Source organism: Perca fluviatilis, chromosome 10 (genome assembly GCF_010015445.1).
Source record: "Perca fluviatilis chromosome 10, GENO_Pfluv_1.0, whole genome shotgun sequence".
NCBI classification, from domain to species: Eukaryota; Metazoa; Chordata; class Actinopteri; order Perciformes; family Percidae; genus Perca; species Perca fluviatilis.
In genome coordinates, this window is record NC_053121.1 from 2,547,175 (window position 1) to 2,566,454 (window position 19,280).

Below are 19,280 nucleotides of genomic sequence, written 5' to 3' on the forward strand. Positions count from 1 at the left end.
CAAACCGCTTTTATTGAAATATAAATAGAAAACAAATTCACATTTTGAAACCTTGAATTTTTTTTTTTTTCTTCACATACTAGTCAGGATGTAAATTATATTCTCCTAGTTTTAAGGCGTGCATGCTATATTTCAGGGTTTAGTGGATGAGATCAAACTGTTCCGAGGGTAGTCTAGTCCTTCTCTGTGTCCTCTCCTCCCGTTATACAGGACAGGCGCCTGCTGAAAGTCATGCTCTCTGGTATCTCTGGCTTGCTCAGGCGCCTCCTGAACTCATCAGTGGTGAAATAGTACATGAGGGGGTCCAGGCTGCAGTTCAGGCTGGCCAGGCACAGTGTGACGGGGTGAAATCGCAGAATCAGGTCACTGAGGGTGCAGCTCAAGGCTTTGGATTTAACCAGGAAGTCCAGGGGCATGGTGACATGGTAAGGAGCAAAGCACACTAGGAAGACCACAGCGCAGCTCAGCACCATCCTTAACGCCCTCCGCTTCTCCCCTCGGTCAGGAATTGCCCCTGCTGTGGGCTCCCGAAGGCTCCCGGCAGTCAGACAGGTGCAGGCTAACACCAGGATAAGGGGGATGATGAAGCCAAACAGCTCGGCTAGGATCAGGAGGGCCCAGGCTGCTGGAATACTGACAGGCCTCATGGGCAGCTCTGAGAAACACACCGAGGCCGGTCTGCTAGCCTCTGAGGTGTCGTTCCTCAGCAGAGGGAAGGGCAGGCAGCACAGACAGACAAACAGCCAGCCGAGGGCACACACAAGCATGTCCCCTTTACGCCGGGACGAGTTGTACGTCAGCGGGCGCATGATGAGCTCACAGCGACGCACGCTGACACACACCAGGAAGTAGATGGAGGCGTACATGTTGACGTACTTCAGGTAGAAGCAGAACATGCAGAGAGCATGACCGAAGGGCCAGACGTTGTTCAGGTAATAGTAGATCCGCAGAGGCAGAGAGAGCACCTGAGGAGAGCAGAGAGTGTCAGGATGGTTTCTAGAAGAAGAGCTTCAAACAAATAACGGGGTAGATGCCCACTTGATTTGAGTAACTAGACTGCTTAAAGGAATACGCCACCGTTTGTTGTAATAGGGTTATTCACCGTCTCCTCTATATTTATATAGGTGGGCAAACACGTTTTTGTCTGTGCATGCATTTTCTTAGTCCGGCGGAACTGCCGCTAGCTTAGCGTAATGAATGGAATCCTTTGTTGCCATTAGCATGTCGTGAGTAAAAGTGACCCAACAACAACAAAAACAAAACCTAATTACTTCTTGTGGACTACGTATTCACAACAAGTAAAAATAGCAATGCAGATTAAGACTAGATGATTTCCTAGGCAGATACTGACTTGGGACTATATTGGGTGGAAGTAGGCTACACTCGGGCACAGAGATATCGGCAGCCCGCGGGGCTCTGCGGCCGGTGCAAAGTCACTGTTTCTGGGTTAGTGGACAACCAATCTCAGACAGGGCAGCGGCAACAAAGGATTCCATTCATTACGCTAACCTAAGCTAGCGGCTTAGCGCCGGACTAAGACAATGCATGCACTGAGACAAAAATGCGTTTGCCCACCTATATTAATATAGAGGAGACGGTGAATAACCCTATTTCAACAAACTGTCGCGTATTCCTTTAAGCCCCATTTCAGCTTTGCACAAGTGAGGAATTGCTGCCTTTCTTTATTTTACATCGTTTGATGTTAAATATATTCACGACGTTCCACTTCCAGGATTGTAACGTTGCAGATGGTAATTCCACCGGATTTAACTAATTTAGGCCGGATGTGCGTTACCTTGGGCTTTCTTTGTGTTGTAATTTTAACACCGGTGGATTTGTGAGGACTATGGTTAACTGCTCCTCAGATCTCTGCAGGGTAAATCCAGACAGCTAGCTAGACTATCTGTCCAATCTGAGTTTTCTGTTGCACGACTAAAACTACTTTTGAACGTACACATGTTCCACCAAAACAAGTTCCTTCCTGAGGCTATTTTGCAGAGGGACCGTGGCTCCGTGCGGAGCTTAACACCGCCCTTGACGATTGTGATTGGTTTAAAGAAATGCCAATAAACCAGAGCACGTTTTACTCCCATCCCAGAATGCTGTGTGGACTAGCCAGACCCTCCTCCGCAGCGCTGTGTAGGAAGGTCTGGCTATGCCAGACTAGATGTTAAATAACCCCTGCAGCAGAGATGGAATGTAACTACGTACATTTACTCAAGTACTGTACTAAAGTATACATTTGGAGATACTTGTACTTTACTTGAGTATTTGCAACTTCATACTTTTACTCCTCTACATCTCAGAGGCAGATGTATTTTTTTACTCCATTTATTTGACTTTGCCCATTTAGATTTAAAAAAAGATAAATATAATCAACAACAAAATGTGTTATTATAGATTAAGCTACACAGCAGTATATAAAATAATTAAAACTAGCCCCACCTTTACCAGCTACAACATATAAGTGATTATCACATTAAAGCATCACTGATAATAATCCAGTGATGTAATATATTTTATTCTGAAATGGGCCTTTCTGCATACTTTTACCTTATTACTTTGACTTGGGTACAATTTTTAATGCAGGACTTTTACTTGTAAAAGAGTGTTCTTACAATGTAGTTTTGTCACTTTTGCTCATTGGCACTTAGAAATACTCAAGTAAACACAAGCAGCCCGATTGGTTGGGGTTAGGCATTGACCTCGAGTGGTTAAGGTTAGGATAGCCGATTGGTCAGGGGATAGGACCTGAACACATCTGGTTACGCTACCTACCTACGCTTCTTGCCTAGAAGTTGGGTTGCATAATAACGAGCGGTGGAGCTCAGATTCCAGGAAATAGTCTGGTCAATCAGAGCAGACTGGGACTTTTTTTTTGGGAGGGGGGGCTATAAGAGACAGGCTCTCCTACAGAGCGTCTCATACAGATGGTGAATACAGGTGCAGCAGCCATGGCCAGTGTGAGGAAAAGAAAGTGTTTTTTGAACATTAAAGCATGTAAACATATTCTAGTACAAACATAAAATACTAGCATTATCCTGAAAATGCTATATAATAGTTGCCCTTTAGTAGCAGCCCTACCATCACCCACAAAAGAGAATTTATGTGAAAAGCAAATACCAATGATAAAAAGTTATTTTAGTCTAATTAGATTAGATGACACAAACAGAAACTAACGTACAAAATACACGGAAGTTTACCTGCAGCAGGTCGGCCACAGCCAGGTTCATCATGAACACCACGGCCTTCTTGGTTTCTCTGACATAAACCTTGAACACCCAGATCGCCAGCACATTACCCAGCAGGCCCGGCGCTAGGATCACACTGTACACCACCGCATACACATAGTGCTGGTACGTCTTGAGATCTTCACTGCTTGTACAGCTGTTGTTGGAAAAGTTCATCTTAAGCCAGTGGCCGTTTACTGTTAACTGTCAAGACAAGCTGCCAACAGGAAGCTTGAATCAGGAAAGCTGCTCGTAGTCTGGTGACGGGTGTGTTTGAGCGTCCGTGCTGTCCATTATGGCGAGGAGTTCAGGCTTCTTTGAGGAAAGTTCAAGTGTTTGTCCAGCCGAATAAACTGTTGATGTTTCAGAGCGCGTTCAACCCCAGGTACATGGCGTCCTGGTACAGGAGAAGAGAAAGACATTTATGGCAGTGTGATTTGCATGTTTTGCACATGATTCAGATAGCTACTGGATCACGTTTTCTGAAAGAACCCTTCTCCATCAGACACACATCACATTGTACCGCATTCAGTCCCACACACACACACACACACACACACACACACACACACACACACACACATGCAAACACACTCACACGTGTCAACCAGGGCTTCAGCTTGTTATACCATCTGTTTCAACAGTGCATAACATAAAAGGTCGTTAGTGTGTGAGTGCAGCTTTTGCAGCGGCATTTACAGTAAATATGCAAACCCACACAGAAGTTGATGATGCAATCTCCCACATAGTGTTCACTGTTTAGCGTCTCTACCTGTAGAGCAGCCGATAATAAGTGTGTGTGTGTGTCTCACTCTCTCACTCTCTCACACATAGATCTAAAGAACAATGTTTGTGGTGAATTCACAGTTTCAAAATAAGTGACACTTACATATATGCTTTATGACATTCCCAACAGCACAAAATGAAAGCCATGTAACCCTTGTGTTGACCACGTAACTTTTAGTTTTTCTGAGTCAAACCTTTTTTGTGAACGTTATTGTCACTTTTCCCGATGTTTTGGAAGCTTTTTCCTGACAGTTTTTGTCAGTTTTTCAAATGTTTTTGTCGATTTTTTTCTGTGCTTTTTTTTTTTTTTTTACGTTTTTGTAATTTTTCCCCTGACATTTTCCATCACTTTTTTTTCAATTTTCTTTTATCATTTTTTTTAAATGCTATAAAATTAAATAAAACACCCAAATTTAATGAAACTAGTGAACTAATAATTTATTTTACTTGTGAAGAGCCATCCACTTTTTTTTTGACAATTTGGTTGAAAGAAACCCAAACTTCTGATATAGAAACTTTTTGAAAATTGGTCAAATTTGACCCGAAGACAATATGAGGGTCAAGAGGATTTTAAAAACAAAACTCCTTTAGCACTGATAAACTTCACATAATGATTTTAACTTCAAATGGAAATACACAGTAATGTCTGGAACTGAGCTTCCAGCTTGTAGGTGTCGCCCCCACCCACTGCTGTAACATCAGTCAGTGTACTCTGGTTAGACATGGGTTTTCCTTTTTGCTTCAACCCACACAAACTGTTTATGAACACACAATGTGAGCAGTGAAGATTCCTCCTTGTTTTATATAGTTTTGTCTCTTTTTTATTATCTGATTTGACTCGAACTAAGCTGATCCCAGCTCAGTATGGAAAAGGAAAAAGAGAATTTGTTTTGATTTTCATTGTTCTGGTCTTTCAGTATTTTTACAGATGAGACTTTCGTTTTGATGATTTCTTTCATCATATGTTTAAACTTTATGTTACTTTAACATGTCTACTATTTAGAACATGATTATGTTTGATGAGTAGAAAGGGAATAATGTGACATAAATAGGTAGTACTGATGATCCACATCATCAGTTAACATTTTTAGACATATTCTAAACAGTCAGTATGTTACTGTTTTAGTAGTGTATGGGAAATAACACTAACTACACATATGTGTTTTCTAAATAACACAAATAACACATATTATTTATCACGTACTTTGTCAGACACGCTCCGTCCTCTTCGCAAGCCTAGTACACAGATCGTTCAAAGTAAAGTACCAGTACAACAATGTAAAAGTACAAATAAAAGTCCTGCATTAAAAATCTTCCGAAGTAAAGGTACAGAACTGTTATCAGCACAATGTACTTAGAATGTCAAAGTAAAAGTAGTCGTTCTGCAGAGTGATGTAATGTTCTGTATGCATTAATATGTAAGTAGCATTTAACTATTGTAGCTGGTGATCAAACTGCCTTATATACTGTTAGGGAGTTGAGTCCGGTGGACCCCAACCTGCGGGTCGAGCCCCTCTGAAGGGTCACAAGATAGGAAAGAAGGAAAAAACATAAATTTATATCAACTTTATGAACTTTTGACACGACAAGGAGCACTTAAGCTGCGTTCACACTGCAAGTCTTAATGCTTAATTCGGATTTTTTGCTCAGATCCGATTTTTTGTTTGGCTGTTCACGTTACCTTTTCAAACATGGACTACATCAGATTCCAGTGTGAACTGTTTCGAACTGACCCGCATGCGCAAAAGAACAATAACAATGACATCACACGCAGCACGCTGTTGCACTGAAGTTAGGGAGGTTATGGAGGAAGTCAGCATTTTGGCTTTTATTTCAAAATCTTTGTGTAATGGCAGCCGTAAAATTAATGAGCATACACTAATTAGGTCGAACACCTCCCTCTCCCTCCATTGACTTGCTCCATCACTGTTCTCCACTGTGTAGGCCTAGTCCAGTTTTTAATGTTACTGTCTGTGTCGAGGGCTGACTCCCGCCGGAGCATAATTGTGACAAATGGCGATGTAGATTGACGTAAAAGTCGCGTAAAAGTCGCATCAAATCCGCCTTGGTTGTTCACACTGCGGCCACATTGAAAAAAATCAGACCTGGGTCTGATTCAGGACCACATATGGAAGTGGTCTAAATCTGATTTGGGCCACTTTTGCCTGCAGTCTGAACGTAGCCTTAGTTTTTTTGTAAAAGGTCACAAACCAAGTACAGTAAGTGGCAAACCAAACCACTGGTTTAATCTTTAACAATGCGTCACTAATAAGTAGCTGTAACGTAAATGTAGTCGCATAAAAAGTAACTTCTGGAGTGGAATAGAAGTATAAAGTAGCATAAAATGGAATACTCCGACGTATCCTCCTACAACAATTCATATGATATCTTGCAAAAAGTCATGCACAATTTATTCTACAAATTTCCAGCATGTGAAAGGCCCTGCAGTGCAGAACCAGCTTAGGCAAAACTACCTGGTTAGGTTCAGGAAAAGATCCTGGTTTGTTTTTTACGTAACGTATGTACATTAAGCATTGTGTTAGTTAATTTGTGACACAGAAGTCATAAATTCAGTCCCTTCCTAGTACAGCACAGTCCTAACATGACTCAACGGTTTCAACGTCTTGCTTTGGGCCCACTGTTGTATACTGATTGGGGTTTTTATCTGCATTGCACTCCCTGTTTCAGCTTAGCATGCTGCTTGGCTAATCCAGGGAGCATTATTAAGAGCGGAGCCATCAGCGCCGTAGGCGCCGATACTGAGAAAATACTGAGCACCCACGTGTGCCAGACTGCCAGTAGGCTACATTCACTTAAAATTAAACATTGCAGTTGGTGCTTAGTGGAGCATCTGTCATACTGTGATTGGTTATGTCGCTGTCAGTCCCCTGCTCCATATCCTATCCACCAATCACAGCGCAGAGACACGTTCCTCCTGAACAATTAACCGCAATGGTGAGTCAACAAATCTAATTCAACATTTGGTAGCTTAGTGGGCCTAGGTGGTCTATGTGGACTTGTGTGCTACTGTATCTTCATGTAACATTGATAGCCAGGCCCAGGCCTTTATGATCAGCAACAAGCATAACTGTAACTTGCAATAAATGGTTAAATCTGTGACGAGATTGTTCCTGACTAAAGTGGCGTTGGTTAAAGTGATGGTTCGGAGTAATTTCACCCTAGGGTCCTTTGCACCATGACCTCGAGCCAAACACCCCCCAGAAGCTTTTTTCACCTGGGTCTAACATTGGGAGAGTTAGCGTAGAGTAGCGTTAGCCGCTGAATAGCTTAGCGCAGAGGCTAATGGATCTGAAGTGTCTCTTAACATTACCCCACTAATAATGCCCGAAATGATACCAAAGGTCTACACTAGTATATATAGGTTATGCACTCATAAAACGATGGATTGTAAAGTTTGTAAGTACACCAGAAGGTTATGTAAATAACACTTGCCTGCTGGCTTCTGCTCTCTGCTGTTGTTGTTGCTGCTGTAAGACGAGTGCTTAGGGCCGTCTACAAATTACAACACCGAAAAGAGATGCAACAAAAATATTTTTTAATTTAACTTATTTTTTAAAGTAAGTGCTGTAGTATAACTAGCAGGAGACAAGTAATAATTGAGGTAAGTTTGGAGACATTACCTTATTTAATCATTAAATTAATAAATATTTTTGTTGCATCTCTTTTCGGTGTTGTAATTTGTAGATGTCCCTAAGCACTCTTATACGCCCCGGTAGTAACAGCAGCAGCAGCGCGCAGAGAGCAGAAGCCAGCAGGCAAGTGTTATTTACATAAACTTCTGGTGTACTTACAAATTTTACAATCCATCGTTTTATGCGCTATAACCTATTTGTACTACTGTTAGACGTTTGGTATCATTTCGACAGTGATTTGGGTAATGTTAAGAGACACTTCGGATCCATTAGCCTCTACGCTCATGTCAGCTGATAACGCGTACTCACGCTAACTGAACGCAATGTTAGACTTCCAGGTGAAAGTGGGGGTGTTTGTTCGAGATCATGGTGCAAAGGACCCTAGGGTGAAATTACTCCGAACCATCACTTTAAGTAATGTAAGTTGCGTAACAAAAGTAAGTTTGATTAAGTTGACTTTTGCTTTCACACTGGACACGAACAGCCAGTCTCCTGGGTAAAAAAACAACAACCTGTGTTTGTTTGACCCATCCAGCCCAACCTCCTCCCTACGCAGACTTTGTGGCACATCCTGGCTCATGATTATGTGGGTTATGTACAAATTAAATAGTGCATTACTTATCGTAGGTATAACAACAAACAGTCGATGAGAACAGCCTGAATACTCAAGTAAAGTACATTTACCTTATAATTGTACTTAAAGTGCTCATATTATGCTTTTTGGCTTTTCCCCTTTCCTTTATTGTGTTATATATCTTTTTTGTGCACGTTATAGGTTTACAAAGTGAAAAGCCCAAAGTCCCCCCCAAAGGGACTTAACCATCTCCAACAGAAAACACTGTTCACCAACTGCTACAAACAGCTCTATTGTAGTCCAGCCTTTACTTCAGAGACAAACGTGGTCACTTTGTAACACGTTATAATGCTCGCCTAGCTGCTAGCATGGCACGCCCTCATACTCTGCTTCTGACTGGCTAGTAGTCCTTACCTAGCTACTGTCAGGGCACGCCGTCATACTCTGCTTCTGACTGGCTAGTAGTCCTTACCTAGGTACTGTCAGGGCACGCCGTCATACTCTGCTTCTGACTGGCTAGTAGTCCTTACCTAGCTACTGTCAGGGCACGCCCGTCATACTCTGCTTCTGACTGGCTAGTAGTCCTTACCTAGGTACTGTCAGGACTGCCCGTCATACTCTGCTTCTGACTGGCTAGTAGTCCTTACCTAGGTACTGTCAGGGCACGCCCTCATACTCTGCTTCTGACTGGCTAGTAGTCCTTACCTAGCTACTGAGCATGTGCGACTCCCAACAAAGATGGAACAGAAGTGAGATGTCTCACTCTGTAGCTAAAACAGAGAGCTCAACACACAAAAGAGGAGCTGCAGTACAACAAAAATATGGTGTTGTTTGAAAATTAAACCATGTAAACCTATTCTGATATAACCTCTAAATACAATTATGAACCTGAAAATGAGCTTAATATGAGCACTTTAAGAACAGTACTTCCCAGGGGGAGGTTAATGAGCAGAGGGACGTTGTCTAAGTAAAGAGGGGATTTTATAGAGATATCCACAGCGCTCTGGCCTCTGCTCTCCGACTGCCTTTTATCCTACTTCACAGCACTGAGAAAGATCTCCCAGTGGACCCTCAGTCCCCAGTCTTCCTTTTAGCCTCACTGACCTTTGACCTATGTGCGACTGTTTCAGTGTGATTCTTCTCTCATTGCTCTCACTGAGGCACGTACGGTATGCTTCTCTCAGAGGCTGTCTTACATGATCTCAAAGGACTTTTTAGTGATGACCAATTACTGTTCTTTCGTTTTCTCCTTGCGGCTTATGGCAGCAGTGTTATGTGCACAATGATGACCTATCAAAAGCCAACCTTGACAGTATGAAATGGCCGGTAACAACACAACATCTTATCAAGACTTGGGTCAATAGGTCTTATTGATATTAAAGTTATATGAAATGTCTGTATTTCGAAAAAGAGCTGCACCCCTACCTTAGGATTGAGCACTTGTAGTTATCAGATCTTGCCAATGGAAACACATTATTTAATCCACTGTGATTCATCCCTCTGTGGGTTTTTGGCGCCTATTAGCTTTTCCGCTCAGACACGACATCTTGCCTCGTGTGTCAGCACCCCGAAATGTTAGGGGCCAGCACTCAGCTCCCTCCACATGTGCTGTTCCAACACACAAAACATGTCATGATCCCCATCCCCAGATCCACAGACAGAGACAAGGAACACCCTGACACTGGCCTGCAGACACACATTCACACCCTCAACATAACAGACATTCCTCAGGTTGGAGAAACATGCGAGATCCCCCATGAGGCATGACTCCACGCTGAAGGCATCCAGCTGATACAGCCTCTCACACAAAAGACACAACTTCTTTTAAAGGAATCAACAGTTAATATCTCACCTCTGTCTTCAAGCTAGAGGCTGTGTCGCATCAAAAAGCAGGAGGGTGAAGCATCAGCCAACACACGTACTACCACCACCCCCCCCCCTCCCTTCTCCCCCTATAACACTATTTACTCTCTTCTCTGTCCCGCCCTCTCCCTTCCTCACTCTTTTCTCTCAGTCTACCATCCAGTTTCTACTGTCTGTTTTTTCTATAATCTAAAGTTATTTCCTGTTAAATTTTTTCACCTTGTTCTCTCTCTATGTCTGTATATCTGTCTTTCTCTCAGTGTCTCTGCTGTACTGGGGATTTCAGCACACACAGGGCTTCCTGTGAGGGTGGGGGTGTGGTTTGCAAAGAATTTTTGACACCATAACTTCTGCTATTATGTCTGCTTTTTCCCTCATAAGCGTCATTGATTCGCCATGTGTGTGCTTTTAATGGCAGAAGAAATCATTCATCAAATATATCAGGACTGAGAATCAATACTAAAAGTAGAATTCTTTTTTTTATTTTGGCCTTTTTTAAACTGCTGTTGGTCTCTTTCTCTCACATATTTCTCAACACAATATTTTCAGTAACTGAATAGCAGATGAAATTGGTTGCAATGCTGGAGTATGGAAGTGGAAAAGATCAGAAGTGGGTACAGTTCGGTGGGTGAATCAGACAACTGGTGGTTCTTCCTAAGGTGGGCTGCAGACATCTGCCTGGGGGCGGGGGTAGCCTCAGTGTTGGCACAGATTTGGGTTTAGCAGATGCAAGAGGAGGTGGGTGGGTGGGGGGCTGACTTTTCAGTTTAAAAGCCGACATCAGAGCCTGGCAGTTACCGGTTTTCAAAGTTGCTGCAACTGCTGCCAACTGTCTTCACCACTTTGCATTGTGAGAGGAAGTAGGCCTATAGCCGAAATGAGCTAGCACCTGTATTCACTTGCTGTCACTTAGAGGAAACCTGGTTATGGAGCAACACAAACATCACAGCACCGGATAGAGGCAGACAGCGCTTTTATTTACAGGACATTTACATACAGCTTCTGACATTAATGACATAGCTTATTTAAAGTTGTTGCACAACTAGCTGTAGCTTATGTACACGAGGCGACTGTGCTGATATTAACATAGATATTGTGCGCACACTCATTTCGAAGCGCAGACATTCAGTTGCCGATTGAAGATTTGTTTGTTCTGAAGCGATGTCCTCTGGCAGCTTGTTCATTTTTAAGGTCAAAGCCTTTCTGGTCAGTTTGTACTCAGACAGCTGGGACATGTGAAATCATCTCGTTGTCAGTCTTGTTTACAAGTTCAACATGATGCACTTTATCTGTCATGTTCAGCTCTGTCATTCCTTGAGGAAAGAAACTATTTCGCCTCTGAATAGTGGAAGTCCCTTCCCGAGCAGCTACTCTCCATGCTCGTCAGTCGGCCCGGCGCGGGCCGCTGGCTCGGTGGGGAGGAGAGCAGCGAGGCGGTGAAGGAGGAGGTGCGCCTGGTTAGGTGCAGTCTGAACTCAGCTGTCAGAAAGTAATAAAGCAGAGGGTTGAGGCATGAGCTCAGGCTCGCCAGACACAGAGACATCGGGTGGAACTGACGCACGGCCAGCCTGGTTGCGCAGTCGGACACTATGTCCTGCGACACCATCAGGTAGAGCAGGAAGTTGAGGTGGTAGGGGGCAAAGCAGATCAGGAAGAGGGCAAAGCAGCTCAGCACCATCCGCAGAGCACGCCTCTTCTCAGCTTGCGTCTGATTTTCGTGATATTTATCCGTCTGACTGTTGGAGGTGACGGACTGGAGTCGGCTGCGTGCTGACGAGTTGAGGTCGGCCGCGTTTGACTGATCCCGGGTCTGTCCCTGGATGAGAGAGCGGGCGGTGCGGATGGAGCTGCAACTGATGCAGGCCAAAGGAATTAAGAAACCAAACAGCTCACCGAAAGCCATCATGGTGACCGCCACAGAGAGCGACAGACGACGCATGGGCAAGTCTTTGAAACAGGTGCCTTTGGAAGAGCTGGGGCCGGAGCTGCTGGGGCTCAGAGACGAGAGCGAAGTGGTGTAACCTAAGGGATGCTGGGTAGATGTGGCTTCCAGAGAATAGGACATGTTGTAGACAGTCTGAGTGCTGACGCCGGGGCTGGTGGTGCTGGTGGAGCTGCTGCTGCTCCGCATCAAGATGAAAGGCGAGCAGGCCAGACCGACCACCACCCACACTACGACACTGATCAATAGGTCATAGCGCCGCCTCCAGCGGCGGGCGGAGAACGGTTTGAGCAAGAAGACGCACCTCTGCATGCTGATACACACCTGGAAACAAGAACAAATTGTCAGAAAAACAAGATTTAAAGCAAATCAAAGTACATTTGTTTTGAAAAGGACAAGGGAGGCTCAGAGTCGAATGACCTACTGTTATGCATTGATATTTAACTCCTTGTAAATAAGTAGAAATGGCTAAGGTGTCATGTTCTAGTATCCTCACAGTGTTCCAGGATTATTTCCACTTTACTGCCTGCTTACCAGGAACACTATGGCTGCGTACATGTTGAGGTATTTGAGGTAGAAGCAGAACAGGCAGACACCTCGTCCAAAGGGCCAGGTGTGTGTGAAGTAATAATAAATCCTCAGGGGCAGAGACAGGATGTGGGCCAGGTCTGCTAGCGCCAGGTTTATCATGAAGATCACCGCCTTGGTCTTCTTACTGTGGAGCAACATGCAGAGGAGTTAGCCATGTCCAGAACGTGTGTGAGGCTATGTGTGCGTGTGTGTGCATGTGTGCGTGTGTGTGCATGTGTGTATGTGCATGTGTGCATGTACCTAATGTGTCTGCAGAGGACCCAGAGAGCAGTGGTGTTGAGCAGCAGCCCGGGGATGAAGAGCAGCAGGTAGAAGTAGGTGTACATGGTGTCCATGTGCTGATTCCAGCTGGTCATGTTGTGTCCACAGGAGGAGTTGGGCTGGGACCCGTCCCACACTCCAGATGTATTCTCAGTCATTTCCTCGCTAACACAGACACTGATGGCATAACTCAACAACCCTTTCCCCTGATCAATCCTGCATCTTGTAACCCACAATCACTGAACACCTACAAGAGAAAAATGAGAGGGGACAGCTAATGGAATTGATACTCTAAATAGTATTTTCTTTCTTTTTTTAAAGATGATTTCTTTTTGGCATTTTAGGCCTTTATTAGATAGGACCGCTTAGACATGAAAGGGGAGAGAGAGGGGGAATGACATGCAGCAAAGGGCAGCAGGTCGGAACCAAACTTGCAGCCGCTGCGGTAAGGACCAGCCTCTGTATATGGGCGCACTCTCTACCAGGTGAGCTACACAGAAGCATTATTTTCTAACATATCATTTCTAAAAAATACCAAATTATCACTAACATCTTTTAATAAGACATCCTTTATAAAGACTTCATAGGGTATAACTAATTGCTTTTTACCATAATTTACTAATGCTTTATGGATCTGTTATAATAAGTTATGAATAAGGAAAACATTTGGGTTGCCAGATTGTGAAGAAGAAAAAAACATCTCACTACAATACAGGGGCCATGATCCTCCTCAGTAGAGAAAGTTTGTCCTGTTGTTATTTATTTTTTTCTGACTTTTTGAAGACTTTTCATCCATAAGGACTGAAAATAGAACTTGACAGTTCATTTGTTGACATTGGAAACAGCAGTTGGCTGTTGAGATTGTTTTGCCAACTGCGGTTTGCAATTTCTTTCAGTTTCATCCTTATCTTTAGTTCATCAGGAAGACTCCAAAGGACTTTCAGACATCTTACTTTCTGGAGAAAGGCTGCAGGGCATCTGGGCCACAATCCATTTTTTAACAACGTATTAACAATTACAAATGCAGACAGAATGTTTGTGGGTTCCTGTCTTTATAAAAAGCTATCATCTCAGCAGTTTCAAATGTCAGCAAGCCATTAATAAAGGGATCATGAGTTTCACTTTCTAATAAGCCATCAAGTCTACTGCTATGAATACAGTTGCAGTCATATAGAAAACTGATAGAAATAGTGTAAGATTGCAGAAACTATGCAATGTAAGCAATCATAAATGTGCTCTCTTGCAATTAACTGTAAAAAAAAAAAAAGTATATGTACCGTATTCATTTCATACGTAATTAAAGCGGCACTACTTAATTAAACAGAGTTTCCAACAATCAGTTATAAATATTAATAAGTAGTTCATAAATGTATTTCAGCCCACATGGAGCCCAGGTAAGTTAAGTGCTGCAAGAGTCCATTGGAATGGTCCTCCTGATGAGCTAAAGAGCTAGCTAACAGCTAAAAGTGCATTTTGTGAGAGAAAAGGGGTGCATCTTCCACAAATCTGACAAATGTTTATTATTCATAAAAGTTTCCTCTATAATATGTAAAAAGTCCTAAGAAATCCAAGTGGTGGAAAGTATTAAAAAATACTGTAATCGGTGATGCCACAATTTTCTATTGCAGCCCATGTTAAGGGGAGATCCTACAGGTGAATAGATGAAATATTTTAAATAACAGATTTCACTCCCCAATTGATTATTTACATTAACATTACATATGTGCTAATGTGCATGAATAAAGGTGTTTCTTAAACAGACCCTTTTTCCAATTTTAGGCTTCGTAAAATAATATTTATTCATATAAAGAGTAACTTTTTTTCAACCTGGACCCTTATTTTCCCATGGTTTTGTGTCTAAGTGAATGATAAATGGAGTCTGGTTTGGTGATGGAGATTTTGGGGCTGTTTCATGTTAAACAAAAAGGATCTTACTCTTTAACAAAAAGGTCTATCTCTGTAGGGATCCTTTCCATAATGTTGTCAGACACTTATATAATAATATGTTACATAATAATAATCTGAACAGCACTTTCAGTGGACGGACATTGACAGTGTGCATTTTCTATTGCCACTCAAAGATTTCAAAGATTTGTATTCACATTGGTCATTAGACACTAGTCTCGCATTGCCAGACCTTCCTCCACAGCACTGCGGAGTAGGGTCTGGCAAGTCCACACAGCATTCCTGGATGGGAGAAAAACGTGCTCTGGTTTATTGGCATTTCTTTAAACCAATCACAATCGTCTTGGGCGGTGCTAAGCGCTGGACGGAGCAACGGTGCCGCTGCAAAATAGTCTCAGGAAGGAACTTGTTTTGGTGGAACGTGTACGTTCAAAAGTAGTTTTAGTCGTGCAACAGAAAACTCAGATTGGACAGATAGTCTAGCTAGCTGTCTGGATTTACCCTGCAGAGATCTGAGGAGCAGTTAACCATAGTCCTCACAAATCCACCGGAGGTTAGAACGCCAACACAAAGGAAGCAGAAGGAAACGGACATCCGACCGAAAAGAGTGAAATCCTGCTGAATTTCCCGCAGCACCGGAGCAATCCCGGAAGTGGAACGTCGTGGATATAGACTATTTAGACACCAATTCATTGGAAAATAGGGTCCAAGTTGAAAAATACCAAATACTTTTATTTGTACAAATTAGCACATATTTAATTAGATGATGTCTGATTTGTATAATGAAACCATAAAAGTCCAGAAAACTTGTATTACAAAAAAATATTGTCTTAATGTAAATAATCAACTGGGGAGTGATATCTGTTATTTAAAATATTTCCCCTATTCACATGTAGGATCTCCCCTTAACATGGGCTGCAATGTGAAATTGTGGCATCACCGATTGCAGTATTTTTCAAAACTTTCCACCACTTGGCTCTCTTAGGACTTTTTGTATGTTATAGAGGAGACTTTTATGAGACTAGATCAGTTGAAAGAATTTCTGTTGCAATTTGTGTGGGGTCATGTTGCACAATGCCTGTACTATTAGTAGTCATGCTGGTGGATGATAAACAGCAGCCAGCAAAAATTTTCACAACCTGGCCACCCCAAAGTTGTTGACTGATGATTTGTCCAAATAATAATGAAGCCATTAGTTGTAATTTTTACAAAGGGTTGTTCCTGTAGTTCACAAATGTAACAGTGCCCTAAGCTGACCTGCCACAAAAGGATTTCACCTCCTTCTTGTATGAATCACCTAGTTAAATCATGACTTGGCTTTCTTAAGGTATGCAAATGATTGTTTTTGTCCGTGCAATGTATTTGCTGGATGCCAAATTGAACAGAGTTGTGAAAAATACTGATAAAATGTGTAATAAATCAGAGATGTTGCTGTCTGGCCAAACATTGCAGCAGGAAATGTGTGGAAGCAAGACGGAGCATTTGTTCTGCTTATCACTGAGACATCGCCTTTCCTTCTGCATCAAGATGACACCACACCCTTCCTCTGCCGGGCCCAGAGGGGGAAGAGAGAAACTGCTATTTTTTTTTTTCATCTGCTTGGCTGTAATTTTCACCAGTTTTGACTCTTGGACTCCTATTGGCCGCGGGCTATCAGTCTGACACAATCAGCCAACGGATTCCCTCGCGTCACCTGTACAGTTAAGAGTTAAGCAACCACGTTGGCAGACTTGAATTTAAGGAAGTAGTACGCAGGTTCGAGGGGAAAGTGTCCATTTTTTCAACTCATGTGAACAGTTTCTCAAATTGTCTCGTGTTTCAGTCTCAAAGTGAAATCCCTGATGACATTTTAAAATCATCAAACAGTGCTGCAGTGATATAATTTAGCTAACAGAAACAATTGACAATAATACCTTTAACACCTAATTTACCTTGAATAATGCCTGTAAAGTAAATCTAGTAATACATACATAATGATACATTTTGACATGCATTATACAGTAATACATTTCGAATGCTAAGTGAAAGAGGATTTAATAACAAAGCCAGCAAAACGTGACTTTGACCACAAAATGTTCAGACAAAGCACAACAGCGTGACCGCCTCACACATTATTTCCCTCAACCCAAACTGTGCGATTACCTTGTGCTTCTCTGTCGTCTCCCTTAATGATCAGGATGGATGGAGGGGAGTGTTCAGAGCCAGGAGTGACCACCAGCGACCACATGTTCCAGCAGCTTCATACTTGTCTGATAACAGCAGGCTGACGCCAAGACACACTCTCCTGCTCGAGCAGTACAGTAGCAAACGGGCACAACAGCAAACCTTCCTGTCACACGTAAGCAGCAGAGACCTGTCAGGGTGTGCATGTGAGCGAGTCTGCATTAACCCGACAAAGATGTGGTTTCTGTTTGGATGTGTTTGTGTGGAGTGGTGGCGTCTGGTGTGAGCTGTGTGATCAGGGAAAGGGGAAGCTCTGCCCTCACGCATGCAAGTGTTTTTCTACCATCTGTGACGTCACTGAGCCCCTACCAAAACTTAAGACGCATACAGTATTGGGCACAAGCCGAGTGTGAGAGTGTGGTTAACAACACAACATACCAGCACTTCCTGGTAAATAAATTGATCTAAAAGAAGTCAAAGAGGTGGGGAGGCAGATGTTAGTTTTCTCTTACCTCTGAAAATGTCTAATGCAGTAGACACAGCAGAATCTGAGGGCATGCAGTTTGTGTCTACGCTACTTTACTGTATTGCAGAGTACTACATGTCTCTGGTAAAAAAGAGAGCTCTCTGCACTTCTGCAGACCACGACAATCCGGTGCAACCAAGGCAGGAAAAAACAGTGTAAAGTAACAAAAAATTGCCGGCAATGTTTTGTTACTTTACTACATGTCTATATTTGCATCCTGCAATGTTTGGAGATGAACAAAAAAATGCAATCAACCGCTTCCCCTATCAGATACTACACTTCCTTTTTTAAAGCTGTTGTTTATCAAAGCATTACTTTTGGAAGGTAGAGTTGGGTGCAGAGGTGTAGACTCTTCATATGTGCTTTAGTCCTCTGAAACTTCTCTCCTGAGGTTACTGATAGCAAGGAGTGGCTATTTGTCCTTTCGTAAGACGGTTATGGTTTCAGATACGTGGCATCTTTTTTTTTTACATGACAATGAAATGCAAAGCCACAGTTAGCAGTTTTATCTATCCTTTTAGTTTCGCATCACTCTGTGCATGTGAAGCCACACCCAGAGAAACCGACTGCTGACAGGTTCCCATACTGTGGCAGGCGCCTGGAACTTCCGGGGCTGCTTCTGTGTGGTTTCACCTCAACACACATGGTTTCATTTAGAGCCAGTACAGGCTGATAACAAATTTGACATTTTATGCCATTTATCTCTTTGTGTGGATTCTGTAGAGCACTTTGTGTTACATTTTATATGTATGAAAAGTGCTATACAAATAAAGTCTAATTTCCTTAATTGATAATCAAGAACAGAGATGGGGACTCGAGTCTGAGACTCAGGCTCGAGTCGCACTTAAGTCGTGCAAACAGCTGACTTCAGACTGGACTCGGACTCGAGCTTCGAGACTCGTCAACAACCTGTTGTCATGCAATTATTGCTTTTTAAATCTAAATTTATTCATGTATTTCTATTTTCTTTTATTGGCGCATATTCGCTGAGGAAGCGTATGACGAGCTGCATGTCCCCTGCCCTTTGCCGTAATGTGGAACGTAATGCATGCGCTATGCCTCGTGCACACTTGCATATCAAAAAATGCATTGACGATGGCAACACCAAGTCCTCCCGGAGTTGTGCCTTTTGCCATTAGTTTTGCTTTCAATAACTTGGTAAACAGTGTCAGTAAGCCAACATGTACATGCAAGGTGTGGCACCAAGATAGATGATGCCGGATCAACAACGTCGGACTTCATCAAGCATCTAAAAACGCACCCAGATAGGTCAGTCACTCACACACCAATGTGAAAGAGACGTTACATTTAGCATATATCGTCACAGGTAACAAGCTAACCATCGCAAAGTGTTGTGCTAATGCTGGGAACAGGCACATTGTATCTTTATAGTTCTATCCATATGATGTGACAGACCAGGTTGTTGTTAAATAGCAATATGGAAAGTATCAGTTCTCTCATGTTTGCACCATGGTTGGTGTATTAACTTTCAATATAGATGTTTCCCTCAAACTTTCAACACTGAAAAATGTAATGCATGATGATGTTGGGCTTTACAGCCAGTTAGTAACACAGACAAACATGTATTATTTGGTGCAGATACCAGAATGTTGAAAAATACAGTTATGAAATTGAAACAGAGTTCTTAATTTGTATTTCTTCAGATTGTAGTAGATGCCATAAAGTTATCCTACAACTGATTTTGATACTGTACTGTATGGAGGGTAGCTACAGGACATGCTTTGAATTCATAAGATTTAACAATACAGTGTTAGGGACAGATGAG

The 19,280-nt window shown here is 42.6% G+C and overlaps 2 protein-coding genes across 3 annotated transcripts; both read right to left on the minus strand.

Moving 5' to 3' along the window:
* Nucleotides 1–57: 57 nt before the first annotated feature.
* Nucleotides 58–10,416, minus strand: gpr174 (G protein-coupled receptor 174). 2 transcript variants are annotated; one of them, XM_039813134.1, is made up of 4 exons: nucleotides 10,096–10,416; nucleotides 9,669–9,851; nucleotides 3,204–3,627; nucleotides 58–965 (listed from the first exon to the last, which is right to left on the minus strand). In XM_039813134.1, exons 3-4 carry the CDS (start codon nucleotides 3,405–3,407, stop codon nucleotides 174–176), a joined length of 996 nt encoding a protein of 331 aa, XP_039669068.1. In that variant the 5' UTR covers nucleotides 3,408–3,627; nucleotides 9,669–9,851; nucleotides 10,096–10,416; the 3' UTR covers nucleotides 58–173. The 2 variants fall into 2 exon arrangements, with proteins under 2 accessions (XP_039669068.1, XP_039669069.1); XM_039813135.1 differs by lacking the exon at nucleotides 10,096–10,416 and having other exon boundaries at nucleotides 9,669–10,059.
* Nucleotides 10,417–11,062: 646 nt separating this feature from the next.
* On the minus strand, nucleotides 11,063–18,006 carry p2ry10 (P2Y receptor family member 10). Its single transcript, XM_039813133.1, has 4 exons — nucleotides 16,948–18,006; nucleotides 12,880–13,147; nucleotides 12,583–12,763; nucleotides 11,063–12,372 (listed from the first exon to the last, which is right to left on the minus strand). The coding sequence occupies exons 2-4, from the start codon at nucleotides 13,056–13,058 to the stop codon at nucleotides 11,434–11,436; spliced, it is 1,299 nt and encodes a 432-aa protein (XP_039669067.1). The 5' UTR covers nucleotides 13,059–13,147; nucleotides 16,948–18,006; the 3' UTR covers nucleotides 11,063–11,433.
* Between the last annotated feature and the right edge of the window lie 1,274 nt (nucleotides 18,007–19,280).